The sequence below is a fragment of the Muscardinus avellanarius genome, assembly GCF_963383645.1.
Source record: "Muscardinus avellanarius genome assembly, chromosome: 9".
Classification (NCBI taxonomy): domain Eukaryota; kingdom Metazoa; phylum Chordata; class Mammalia; order Rodentia; family Gliridae; genus Muscardinus; species Muscardinus avellanarius.
In genome coordinates, this window is record NC_137795.1 from 20,822,385 (window position 1) to 20,834,847 (window position 12,463).

The window sequence follows — 12,463 nt, forward strand, 5'->3', positions numbered from 1 at the left end:
CAGACAGCCTCCTCACACAGGTGATGGGGAGGGGCAGAAATGCAGGGTCAGCCAGGGCTTCAGAGTCCAAAAGAGGTCTGCCCTGGCCTCACTCTGGAGAGCCCTGTCATACTGGGCCATTTGCTAACCTCTCTGAGCCTCTGTGTTCTCAGCTGAAGAGATAGATAGTAGCTAATAGCAATTTACAACAAGGCTGATTGCAGAGTCCTTAGTAAAGTGTGTAGCGTCTAAGTATTTAGTCAATGATAGCTTAAAAAATGGTTCTCAGCAAAGGGAAGATCAGTTAAGAGAAGGCAGTGTGCATCTTTATTATTCATAGGTATCAAGAAGAAAGATTCAAAATAATCTAACAGGATAAGCCCTTGGAAAAGGATCCAAATGGTTATATATATTTATATATACACAAATGACATATGTGCAAGTTTACTCGTTTTGAGGTTACACTGGCCAGCATTCTCTCTTTAGCTGAAGGGTTTTACAGTATAAACTATGGAGATAAGGGTGCAGATAGTGGGTTTACGGACCATAAGACTTTCTGTGATTGAGAAGACTGTAGTAGAATCTAATATGTGGTTTAGAAATTCAAAGAAATATGAGGAACTGCTAGAGTTTGGATCAGTCCAACTCTAGCAACTGAAATTGTGTTAAAGAAAACAGTCTACGTTTCCATTTTAAATTCAGCTAAAGGACCTCTAAATTAGTCCTCTAAAGGAGCAAGTATTAGGGGCTTGGTCCCCAGCGTGGCATTACTGGAGGCAGTCGACACTGGAAGAGGGAAGGCCTAGTGGTAGGTCTTCAGGTGACTGAGGCATGGCCTGGGTGAGGACAGTGCAACCCTGGTCTCTTCCTCTTTCTCTTTCATTTTCTGGCTACTAGGTGAAGGGATTTGCTCTACCACGCGTTCTCACCATGATGTGTTATGTCACTGAAAGCCATGAGGCCCATGGCGGACCAGAACTTCCAAAACTGTGAGCCAAAATCAGCCTTCTCTAGTCGTAAGTTGATTATCTCAGGAATTTGTTATAGTAGTGGAAGAAAATGAACACAGGGACCTCACATAAAAGTACCATCTATCTATGATAATTCCATGTGGGACTCTTGTCAGACAATGTCCTGATTTCTAAGGCTTTCCAAAGAACACTTTGACAAACACTGAAGCACCCAAACTTTTTCACAGATAATCATCTTCATCATAAATTATCACCATCTAACTCAAACCTTAAAGATTGATACTGACTACATAAAATTATGCCAATCAAGATCTCTATACTGCATTATTACAAAAATATAGATTCCTGTGCTTTAATTTTAAAAGATAAATTTGTTTATTCATATTTTGGGGAGTTTTTGTTTGTTTTTTTTTTTGCGGGTCTGGGGATGGAACCCAGGGGCATTTAACCTCCAAGCTACACCCCTGCTCTATTTTTTATTATTTATTTTGAAACCGGGTCTCACTGAGTTGCAGAGGGCCTAAGTTGCTGAGGCTGTCCGCGAACCGCGATCCTCCAGGTCTCAGCTTCCCGAATGCTGGGATTACAAGCGTGCGCCACCACGCCTGGCTTCATATTTTAATCTCATATATAACATTTCTTTTACATTACAAAGTATCCTAACAAACTTATATTAAATATTCCTATTTTCAATTAATAAAATAGAAAACAAGTTCACATTTCTTCCAAAACAGCTTCTCAGTTTCCCCTCCTTCTACTGTTTAACTCAGTCCAGCCTCAACCTCTTCTGTGTGATGCAGAAAGAAACCCGTAAGAGGGGAAGGACAGGGCAGGACAATGATCCTAAGCTGCTAGAATCCAGAAAGAAGGAGAAGCACCAAACAGGAATGATTAAGTCTGGAGTCAGATGTCAGGTTCCTTTCAGCTCCTAGAGGATAAATTATCCACCATCCTAGGCTTCAGATTCTGCATTTAATAAAAATGGAAGACTGGGAATGGTGGTGCATACTTGTAAACCCAGTACTTGGGAAGCTGAGATAGGAGGATCGCAGGTTCAAGGCCAGCCTTGTAAAATTAGCAATGCCCTCAGCAACTTAGTGAGACTCTGTTTCAAATAAAAAACAAAAAGAAATGGAGGTGTGGCTCAGAGGTAGAACACACATGGGTTCAATACCCAGTACCCAGTATAACACAGACAGACACACACACACACACACACACACACACACACACACACACGGAAGAAGATAATGATGGTAGTGGTGGTAGTACCTAACTCAGAGATTGTTGGTTAGAAAGGAAAGAAGCTAGCATACTTAAATCCCTTTTAACAATGTGTGGCAAATGGTTAACAGCATGTAACTGCAAGCTATTACCAATATAAAAGGAGTATTTTAAAAGCGAACAAAGTCTATCATGTTCAAGTGTTTGCCTTCATTATGTAAAGGAGTATCTGTTCTTAGAAACAAAAGAAAAAATTAAAGGCAGGACAAAGCATTCAGGCCAGGCAGAGCAGCTTAACACTGGCCTTTCCACGCTGCACACAGGCAGCCCCAATTCCGCAGTTGCCTCTAGGTGGCGTCAGAGAACCGTGCCTCTAAAGGAAATTACACACCAGAAAGGCAAACTTGCAGGTTACTGGGAGAATAAAACTTACGAAAATGAGTTAAAAAAGAGTAGCGGAAAGGTTAAATAAATTTCAGAATAACTCTTTCTACAGACAATGAGTCACAAGAAGATCCAAATATCAGAAAGCAAAAGAATAGAATTGCTTCCGGAAAATAAAGGCCAGGTAACAAATGCATTAGTAAGATTTATTAGTAGACTGAGTGTTAGTACTACTATGAAAACATTATTACACAATAATGCATAGTATTAGCAGTAGCAATATTAGGTAATTTATTTTGTTGATTTACTTAACAAAAGAAAAACAGCCACCATAAAAAGTAAGTAGTTTGGCATTTGCTTATATCTGGGATGCTAAAAGATAGCAAAAGTTTAGAGTCACAGCACACCATGGGAGGACTGCATCCATGGCCCTGGCTCAGGGCAAAGTTGCCTGGCTCAGGGATGTCAGTGAAGCAGGAGCTGGCAGGAAAGCACGCAACCCCTCTTCACGCTCCCAGGCAGCTCCCTGAGCCTGAAAAACAGATGACATCAGTCTTGGTGAGCTGCTTTAGGAGTAAAAGGTAAGATAGATAGATATATATATTCCCTCCCTCTAATTATCTGCAGGTAAAATGACTCTTCTCCCTCACTGCCTGCTCAATGGAACCCGAATCCAAAAGGCACTAGGAGCATCTGGGGACAAAGATAATAATTATCTTTGCTGAAAAGCTCCAGAACTCTGTCTATAGATTCCTCAGACAGTCAGCAAGGACCCTGAGGAAAAAATGGTGGTGAGAAGAAAGAATATCATTTGGCTTCCACATCTCCAAGCTAGATTGGGGCCTAGGGTCACAATCTCTATCCCTCTCAAGAAGGTGGGGCACAACTGTTTCTGAGACTACAGATGGGGATCTTTGTGCTTCTCAGTAATCAATAAGTGCAAACGATACCTATGTGAAAGAAAGGCTCCTTTAAATCACACAACAATGAAGGTGCTTTCAGGATTGTTAACTTGGTCCACTTAATAACAGGTTAAGTAGGTAGGTAGGTAGGTAGGTAGGTAGAATAAGTTTATAATATAGCCTATTATATATTAAATTAATATATTATAATCATGTAAATTATGAAGTAAAATATTTATTATGCAGATATAATATGCACCTTATATAATATGTTACAAATTTCAACATATATATAATTCATTATGGCTAGTATCTAAGTGGCATAGTATGTTTCACAAAGGAGAACTTTTTTAACTTCAAGCCTTTAGTTGCAAAGAAAAGATGACATGCTAAAATTTCATTGCATTTCAGATAAAAGGACCACTTTCAAAATGAAGTGGCTGTGAAAGCTGTTATTAAACCCTGACACCAGAGCTTATTCCCATTCCTGAAGGAGTGATTTAGAACTCCAAAGAGGGAAGGCAGAAACGCAGCTTCTACTTTTGAAATCAATGCTGAGTGTAGAATATCAAGCTTTAAGGAATTATTGTATTTATAAAGCAATGATAAAGCCACCACGTGGCAATTCAGGGACCTTTTCATTTATTTGGTTTATTTGGTTTTTTCCTTTTTTAATAAAGTGCTAAGCTAAGGATTTTGCAGTACTGACTGCCACATATTAAGCTGTCTGCAAACTTTCCATGCTGGTTGACAGCCACTATCACAGCCAATATACCATGTGTGCTGGAATGATTCAAATAAATGTTTCTCATCAACTTAGTAGAGATCATCTTTATTCCAACAAATCCAGGGAATCTCAAAACAAGCATGTAAATTTATGCTGCTGCTTTTATAAGACAATTGCGCTTCCAAATGTTTCAGTGAGATGACATGCCCAATACAGAATTGGAGAAAAGATGAAAGTAAAAGTAACTTTTAAAGCTGCCAAAAATCATACTGAAAAGATCCTTAATTGCCCAAATTAATGGCTATAGTTTTGGCCCTGCCCTTTGAATTTCTCCATGCATATTATATTGTAAGTGTATGTATATTAAAAGGTTTGGATTGCTAAAGCACGTTTAGATACTTCCCTTTAGCCTTTAGAATCGCAGTGTAGCTTTAATCAGCCAACATTCACCTGGCTCCTTTTTTAAGATCCAAGTGAACTCTTTCCTTTTCCATTGATCTATATCTCTCTTCCATCATATCAATATCATATTGTCTTGATACCTAAACATACAGTAAATCTTGAAATCATTTAATAAAATCCTCCAACATTATTGTTGACTAAGCCACTTTAGGCCCTATGTATTTGTTTAAATTAAAGGACTGGCTTAAAATTTCCTTTTAAATTTTTGATTGTTTGCATTGAACCTACAGAGTCACTTGAGATTTGCTATCTTAGATCTTATTCTAATCCATTATGTGGTATAGTGCTCCATTTATTAGGTTATAAAATTTTTACCACAGTATAGTTATTTTTCAGTGAATGGATACTGTATGTCTATTGTTGGATTTATCCCTAAAAATGTTAGTATTTTTGTCACTTAATAAATGGAAATTACATTTTGCAGTTGTTTCCTGTTAACATATGAAAATGTGCGGATTGTTATACAGTGATGCTGTATACTAAGACCTTGCTGAATTGAACTATCAAATTGAGTATCTCTTTGAAGAAATCCTTAGGGTTTTCTAAATAAACAATCATGTATTTTATGAATTTATGTATTTATGAATTTATTTTATGAATTTATGAATTTTATGAATTTATGTATTTTATGTATTTTATGAATTTATGTATTTATGAATTTATTTTATGCCTTTATATTTTCCCTTCTGTTACCATGCCTTTTATTTCTTTCTTGACTTATAGCAATGGGTAAAACCTCTATCTAGCACACAATATTGAATAAAAGTGCAGAAAGCAAACATATTTACCTTATTGCTAATCTTTAGGTGGGAAAAAAATCAGTCTTTCACTGTTAAGAATGGAGGAATTCCCTTTATTCCCAGTTTGCTGAAAACTTATGAGTCAAAGTTGGTTTTTATGTAATGCTTTTTCTCTGTCAAGATGATTTCTCTATTTTTTTCTTTCATCTTTTTAGATGCTGAATCATTATTGGTTGCTGTTCTAATGTTAAATAATATCTGGCACAAATTCTTACTGGTCACGATGTACTATTATGTCATATATTGTTCAATGATGTTTGTTAATATGCTGGTGGGGATATTTGCATCTCTGTTAACTGGGGACAGATATCTATAAATGTTTATTTTTTATACTGATGTAGTTAATTTTTGGTACCACAGTGATACTGATACATAAAATAATTGGAAACTGGTCCCCCTCCTTTTTCTGAAAGCATATGTAAATATTTGATATTTCCTCTACAAATACATGATAGAATTCACAAACGTGTAACCAGTTTTTATTGTGGGAGACTTTAGATACTAAATTCAATATTTTAATAGATACGGGTATGCAGATTTTCTATTTCATCATTAGTCATTTTATTGTTGTCGTTTGTTTGATACTGGGAATTGAACACAGAGGCATTCTCTCTCCTAGTTAAACAACCAGCACTTCATTTATTTATTTATTTATTTATTCACTCATTCATTAATTCATTCATTTATTTTGGAACAAGGTCTCATTAAGTTGCTGAGTCTAGCCATGGAATACAACCCTCCTGTCTCAGTCTCTCAAATTTGGAAATTAAAGGCATGCATCACCATGCTGGGCCATTAATCAGTTTTGATATGTCACAGTTTAGTTCTCTGAGAAGCAGAGACTGTAATGCAGTTATAAGAGAAAGATGTTTATTGGGAGATTGGGTAATACCTGTGAAAGATAAAGAAGCAGAAAGTAGGACTGAATATGGAAATCCTTCAGACAAGAGGCAGATCTGATGTCTGTGAGAAGAAGGGTACAGGAAGTAGATGTAGATCTGACAAAGTTTCAATCAACTAACAGGAAACTACAGAACAAACACAGCCTATTAGAGGAGTTCCACTGTAGTAGAAATGGCCAGGGCCTAGGGCCCCTCCATGCCTACTAGCCAGGGGCTGTCTGAGAAGAATACAGCCTTGAATTAAAACTGCCATGGATTCTGAATACGATGGGGCTGGAAGCTATCAGTTAACTGTATTCCATGTGGCTGAGCAGCAAGTTGTTTTATGAAGACAGATGAAATCCATGTGTTTCCATGGTTGATATATTTGAAAACTTCAGTTTCCCAAGGTCTTTGTCTTTCATCTAAAATTTAAAATCTACTGGTATAAGGCTATTCCCAATATTTCTTTATTTTGCTTTTAATGTCAAAAAGAATTTATAACAATATATATCTTTTATTCCAGTGCTGACATTTTAATTTCTCTGATTTTTTCCTGAAAATATTCCAAAATAACTAACTTAAGACTTTAATTTTCTCTATTATTTGTCTCTTTTTTATTCCATTGATTGTTCCTATTTTTATTCTTTTTGAAACTTACATGATCATATTTCCCTACTAGCTTCCCAAGTAAAAATGTAGATCAATCTTTAAAAAAATATTTCTTGTTTGCCAATAAGAGAACTTGAAGCTAAATTTTCCCTCTAAGCACTGCTTTAGTCTACAAATTTTGGTATATTGTATTTTCTTTTTTTCTTTTAATTGTACCTATAGAATTTTTTTTCTTTTTTTTATTGCTGCATTGTTGTCATACATCTTAACAGGGTGCAAGATGGTAGAGGCATACATACACACACCACTCATTAGCCCTTCCCCAGTTTCCACCCCATTAGAGGGAGTAGAGAGGGAGTGGGGTAGGAATTGGGGTACGTTTTATTTTCAGTGCCATTCAGTTAAAATTTCAACCAGGTTATTGAGTCTTAGGTAATAATGATGTTTTCTAATTTCTCATTTCCAACAGCTGGGGATTTTGATTTACTTAGTCATTACTTATCTCTAATCTAATTTCCTTGTGATCAAAGAACATAATCTGTAAAGTTCTAATCCCAATCATTTGAAAATTCTTGAGACCTGCTGAAGCCATGCACAGGCTCTATCCTGGGGAACATTAGACATACACTTCAAAAGAGTAAGCACTCTGCTGTGTTGGGCATGATATTCTATTAAGACCATTACAATCTTGAACAATGTTATTCAGATCTTCTAGCTTCTTGTTGATTTGGTCTAGTTTTTCTAACGGTTAGAAGATAGTGTTATTAAACTCTTCAACTAGTACAATGTGTGTATTTTTTGTCAGTTTTTGTTTTATGTATTTTGATCCTGATTTTTAGGCACATATATATTTACCATTTTTTGTGTGTTGTTAATTAGTCATACTTCATTTTTATTAATGGTTATACCTTATTTTCTTTAATAACATATTACGTTCAAGTCCTGTTTTGTCTGGTATTAATAAAACTACTCAATTTTTGTTATTACTAGTTTTAGCATGGCATAGGTTTTTCCATCCTTTCGAGCCACATGTGCCCATGTATCTCTTTTAAATAGCACAGAGTTGAAGTCACATGCTTTTTAAAATTTGATCTGACAAGCACTTAGCTAAGTTTTAAGTTCATTTACATTTAATGCACTGATATAATTAGATTTAAGTCAATGAATTTTCTTGTTTTCAATTTTTCCCCACCATGTTTTGTTCTCTATTTCTCTTTTCTTACCTTCTTTGGGGTTAAATATGTTTTTCAGCTACTGTAGTAGTTTTATATCCCCATCCTTTATGTTTCTGTTGTCATATACTTTTGTCTACAAAAACCCTATAAAACAGCACTGTACCTTTATACTTATATAGTTGTACAGCTATTTAAAGAAGTCTTTAAAGAAGTAAGAAAGAAGAAAAACTGTATTTTCTATCTTTTAAAGAAGTTTGGACAAAGGAAAGAACATTGAATTTTGTGTTTTTTAGTTATTCATTTGTTTAAAGTTCCCAGGTTTCTTCATACTCTGTTATAAAACCCAATTTCTATGTATTGTCAATGTCCCTTAAGTCTGAAGAACTTGCTTCATAGACAGTTCATTGTCAGAAGATATACAAGAACATACTGAATATCTACCGACAATGAAATGTCTTCTTCTCCTATATCTATTGACAACGAACTGTCATAGTTTTCCTTTCTTTAAAGGAGAAATGGGTAACAGGAGGAACTCTAGATGAAGGAGATACTATAGAGGAACAAATAAGGCGACTTAACTGAGGGGTTGGGAGAGGGGATAGGGAAGCTCTCTAAAGCACATGATGCACCTAAACAAACATATCAATCACTAAGCCAAACACGGGAATAAGGGATGAGGAGGAACTGGGGTGGGGATTGGGTAGGGCAAACTGCGTAATGTGTGCATGTATTTCTCCACCAATTTTTTATCCCATCAAGATGTATGAATACAATGAACCAATAAAATCTGTTTTTTAAAAAGTGTTTTTAGGCTAGGCATGGTGGCACATGCTTGTAATCCCAGCATTTGGAAGGCTGAGATAGGAGGATTGCAGGTGAATGGACAGGCTTTGCAACTCAGTGAGACCCTGTTTCAAAATAAAAATTAAAATGTAGGGCTGGGGGTATAGCTTGGAAATAGAAGCCCTTGGATTCCATCCCCAGTAACACACACACACACACACACACACACACACACACACACACACACACTTTTTAGTCACTTTCATTTTCAGGAGTGGTTTTTCTGAATATAGAATTCTGGGTTGACAAGCTCCTTTCTTCTTTCAGCATTTTTTAAGATGTTGCCTTCTTGTCTCCATTATTTCTAGTGAAAACTTAGCTTTCATTTTTGTTCTTGTTACTTTAATATAGCAAGATATTTTTCTATAGATACTTTCAGGATTTTCTTTTTATATTTGGATTTTAGAAGTTTGAATATCTTCCTAAAGATAGTTTACTTTGTATTGGGAGTTTTCAGAGTTCCTTAGATCTACAAATGTATGCATTTGTGGGCTAGGGATGTAGCTCAGTAGCAGAATGCTTGCTTAGCATGCACAAGGCCTGGGCTCAAACAGAAAAAAACAAAAATAAACAAACAAATATATTTATGCTTTTAAAAAATTTGTTTTTTTCTGTATTAATGTCCTCAAATATTTTGCCTCCCCATTACTCTCTCATTTTGGAGCTCAAGTTAAATGTATTTTAGGTCACCTTTTGTAATCTTATAGGTCAGGTACTTGCTATTCACTTTTTTTTTCTTTCAGAATGAGTAATTATATTGGTCGATCTTTAAAGTTCCTGACTCCTCTTCTGTCATCTTCAATAGCACATTTTTCATTTTAACAATTATATTTTTAGTTTTGTAATTTATATATTTTTATGTTTTCCATTTTTCTTTTAATACCTGTGATACTCCTGTCTTGGCCTACTGATAATCTTTCCATGCGGAAGGAGTACAGAAAGATGAATAATTTGAGCTCAGTATCATACTACAGTACATTGATGGTGATAAAGATTTTGTCTAAGAGTTTCAAAAATAAAGTCTGCATTGTGAGACACTGCTCATTCTTCTAAACTAAAATTATCTGCTTAACATTTTGGTGCCATGAAAATTTCTTCAGCCTACTTTAAAGAGTGTGTTAGGCCATATATACACTCACCCTGATTGGTGAATAAGAAGTATACTCAAAAGGAAAACTCTAAAAGTTGTTCTGAGATCTCCAGACACAATTAGCATGCAAGTGATCTAGTACTTTTCAGACTCAAAGTAAATCATTTTCGTTCCAATATCAATCCTAATTTTTTTTTTTTTTTTTTTTTTTTTTTTTTTTTTTTGGCTGTACTGAGGATTGAACCCAGGGACATTCTACCTCCAAGCTACATGCCCAGCCCTACTTTTTATTCTTTATTTTGAAACAGGGTCTCACTGAGTTGCAAAGGGCCTCACTGAGTAGCTGAGGCTGGCCATGAACCGTGATCCTCCTGTCTCAGCCTCCCAAATGATGGGATTACAAGCGTGCACCACCATACCCGGCTAATCCTGATTATTTGTATGTGAATCTTTTTCCTTCTGAGTCACTGAAGAAAATCAAGTTGTCATTTTTTGTTTTTTTGTTTTTTTTTTTTAACTGAATATCACACAGGCCACACAAAAAGTTTTGTTTAAAGTAATACATAAAACTTTGCCTAGCATTGCTCCAGGAGAATGGTAGCAATTCTAATGTGGTTACAAAATGTAGTGGTTACAAAAAAAAACCACTCTTCCTACCACAATATTAAAAGAGAAGAAAAACAAAATTTTAAAGAACCTGTTTACATGAACATCAAATAGAAAAAATCATTTACTCAAAGTATTTAGATGCATAGTTACGATGATGGTCAGAGGAAAAAGAAGTATTAGATCATCAATATCAGTTGATCATATAGTCTTACCAAGGCTTCATAATCTTCTGCAATTTCTGGTATCGTCTGCAAAATTGAAAAACAACCATGTGAGGAGCAGGTTTGAAAGCAATGATTTTTATACACACACACAAAAAAACAATATCTTAAAACTCAGGATTGAATACAGAACAAAATAACTGCCACCAAGTAAAGGTACTTTATCCATCTTAAAACATCAAAGTAATAAATTGGTACTCTTTCATGTTAAGAAACAATCAAAAGATCAGGATTAAACTACGTTCACCCCCTGCTGTTTGTGTGTCTTTGCTTACTTCTGAGTAAAAGCAGCCTAAGCTCCACGGGGGCACTGCCTAGTGATGAGAAAGAGGAAGTTGGCCTGAAAGAAGCTGAGACCTAAAGTCCTGAACTAGGAAGAAATAATTTGTTATCATTGTTGGTAAAATGTCTACTAACTGTACTTTGTCTTCTCTTGAAAGAAAGAATGCTCCTTCTAAGGGAAAGCACTACACTGTCAAGCTTGAGCCAGTGCCACTGAGGTGGACACCAGGACTGGAATCTGGGATGGAGCCTACAAAAGACAAAACTGGCCACAGCAAAAAACAGCTATATTAAAAACAAAACAAAGCCAGGCATGGTGGCACAAGACTAGAATCTTAGTGCATGAGATGTGAGATAGGTTTAGTACCAGCCTCAGCACCTTAGTGAGGCCCTCTGCAACTTAGTGAGACTTTGTTTCAAAATAAGAAATGAAGCCAGGTATGGTGGTACATGCATGTAATCCCAGTACTTAGGAGCCTAAAACAAGAGGATCACACAGCCTCAGCAAGTAGTGAGACTCTCATCAATCTAGTGAGACCCTGTTTCAAAAATAAAAATAAAAGTAAAATTGAGGGTATAGTTCAGAGGTAGAATAGCCCTGGGTTCAATCCTCAGTGGCACAGGAAGGAAAAAAAGAAAAGAGAGGAAAGAGAGGTATATGTTAGCAGTAGAATATTCCTGGGTTCAATCCTGAGCAGGACCGCAATAAATAAACCAACCAACCTACCAACCCTTGGTTCAGGAAGCTTAAACCAAGTAATTCCAGTCTGATCAATCAGCATCAAGTCTATGTAAGACATGCTTTCCTTCCTCCTAAGTAGTTATTTCCTACTCCCAAATCCACCTCCTCCTAGGATTCTTAGAGAACCTCTGGTTTTGCTTCCTCAACCAGATGGATAAGGCAGGTGTGTCTGCATTGAGTCTAGATCAGCACTAAGCCTCAGGGTATCTTACTGCCAGTCTTGTTCCTTGGATGACTGACATTGGGTACACATATAGCAGGTGCTCAACGTATGGTTGATTAATGAAATTGATTGAGCTTTGTTTTTTTTGTTTTGATTTGGTTTGGTGTTTTGTTTGTTTGTTGTTGAAACAAGGCCATTCTACCTCTACACTTCACCCCTGCCCTTTTATTTTTAATTTTGAAACAGGATCTTGCTAAATTGCTGAGGGCTCACTAAGTTGCTGAGACTAGCCTTATACTTGCAATCTTCCTGTCTCAGCCTCCCAGATTCCAGGATTACAGGCTTGAGACATCATGCCCTACTCATGTTGCTCTTTGAAGGAAGTTCAGTTTCATA

General features: G+C 36.2%; 1 protein-coding gene across 2 annotated transcripts in view; it reads right to left on the reverse strand.

Moving 5' to 3' along the window:
• Nucleotides 1-12,463, reverse strand: part of ELMO1 (engulfment and cell motility 1) — a gene marked incomplete at both ends in the record, with an annotated part of 563,076 nt that overhangs the window by 467,196 nt on the left and 83,417 nt on the right. For both annotated transcript variants that reach the window (XM_080701947.1, XM_080701948.1), the window contains one exon: nt 10,872-10,907. In XM_080701947.1, the coding sequence (XP_080558073.1) occupies nt 10,872-10,907 (36 nt within the window). The remainder of the gene's footprint in view (nt 1-10,871; nt 10,908-12,463) is intronic.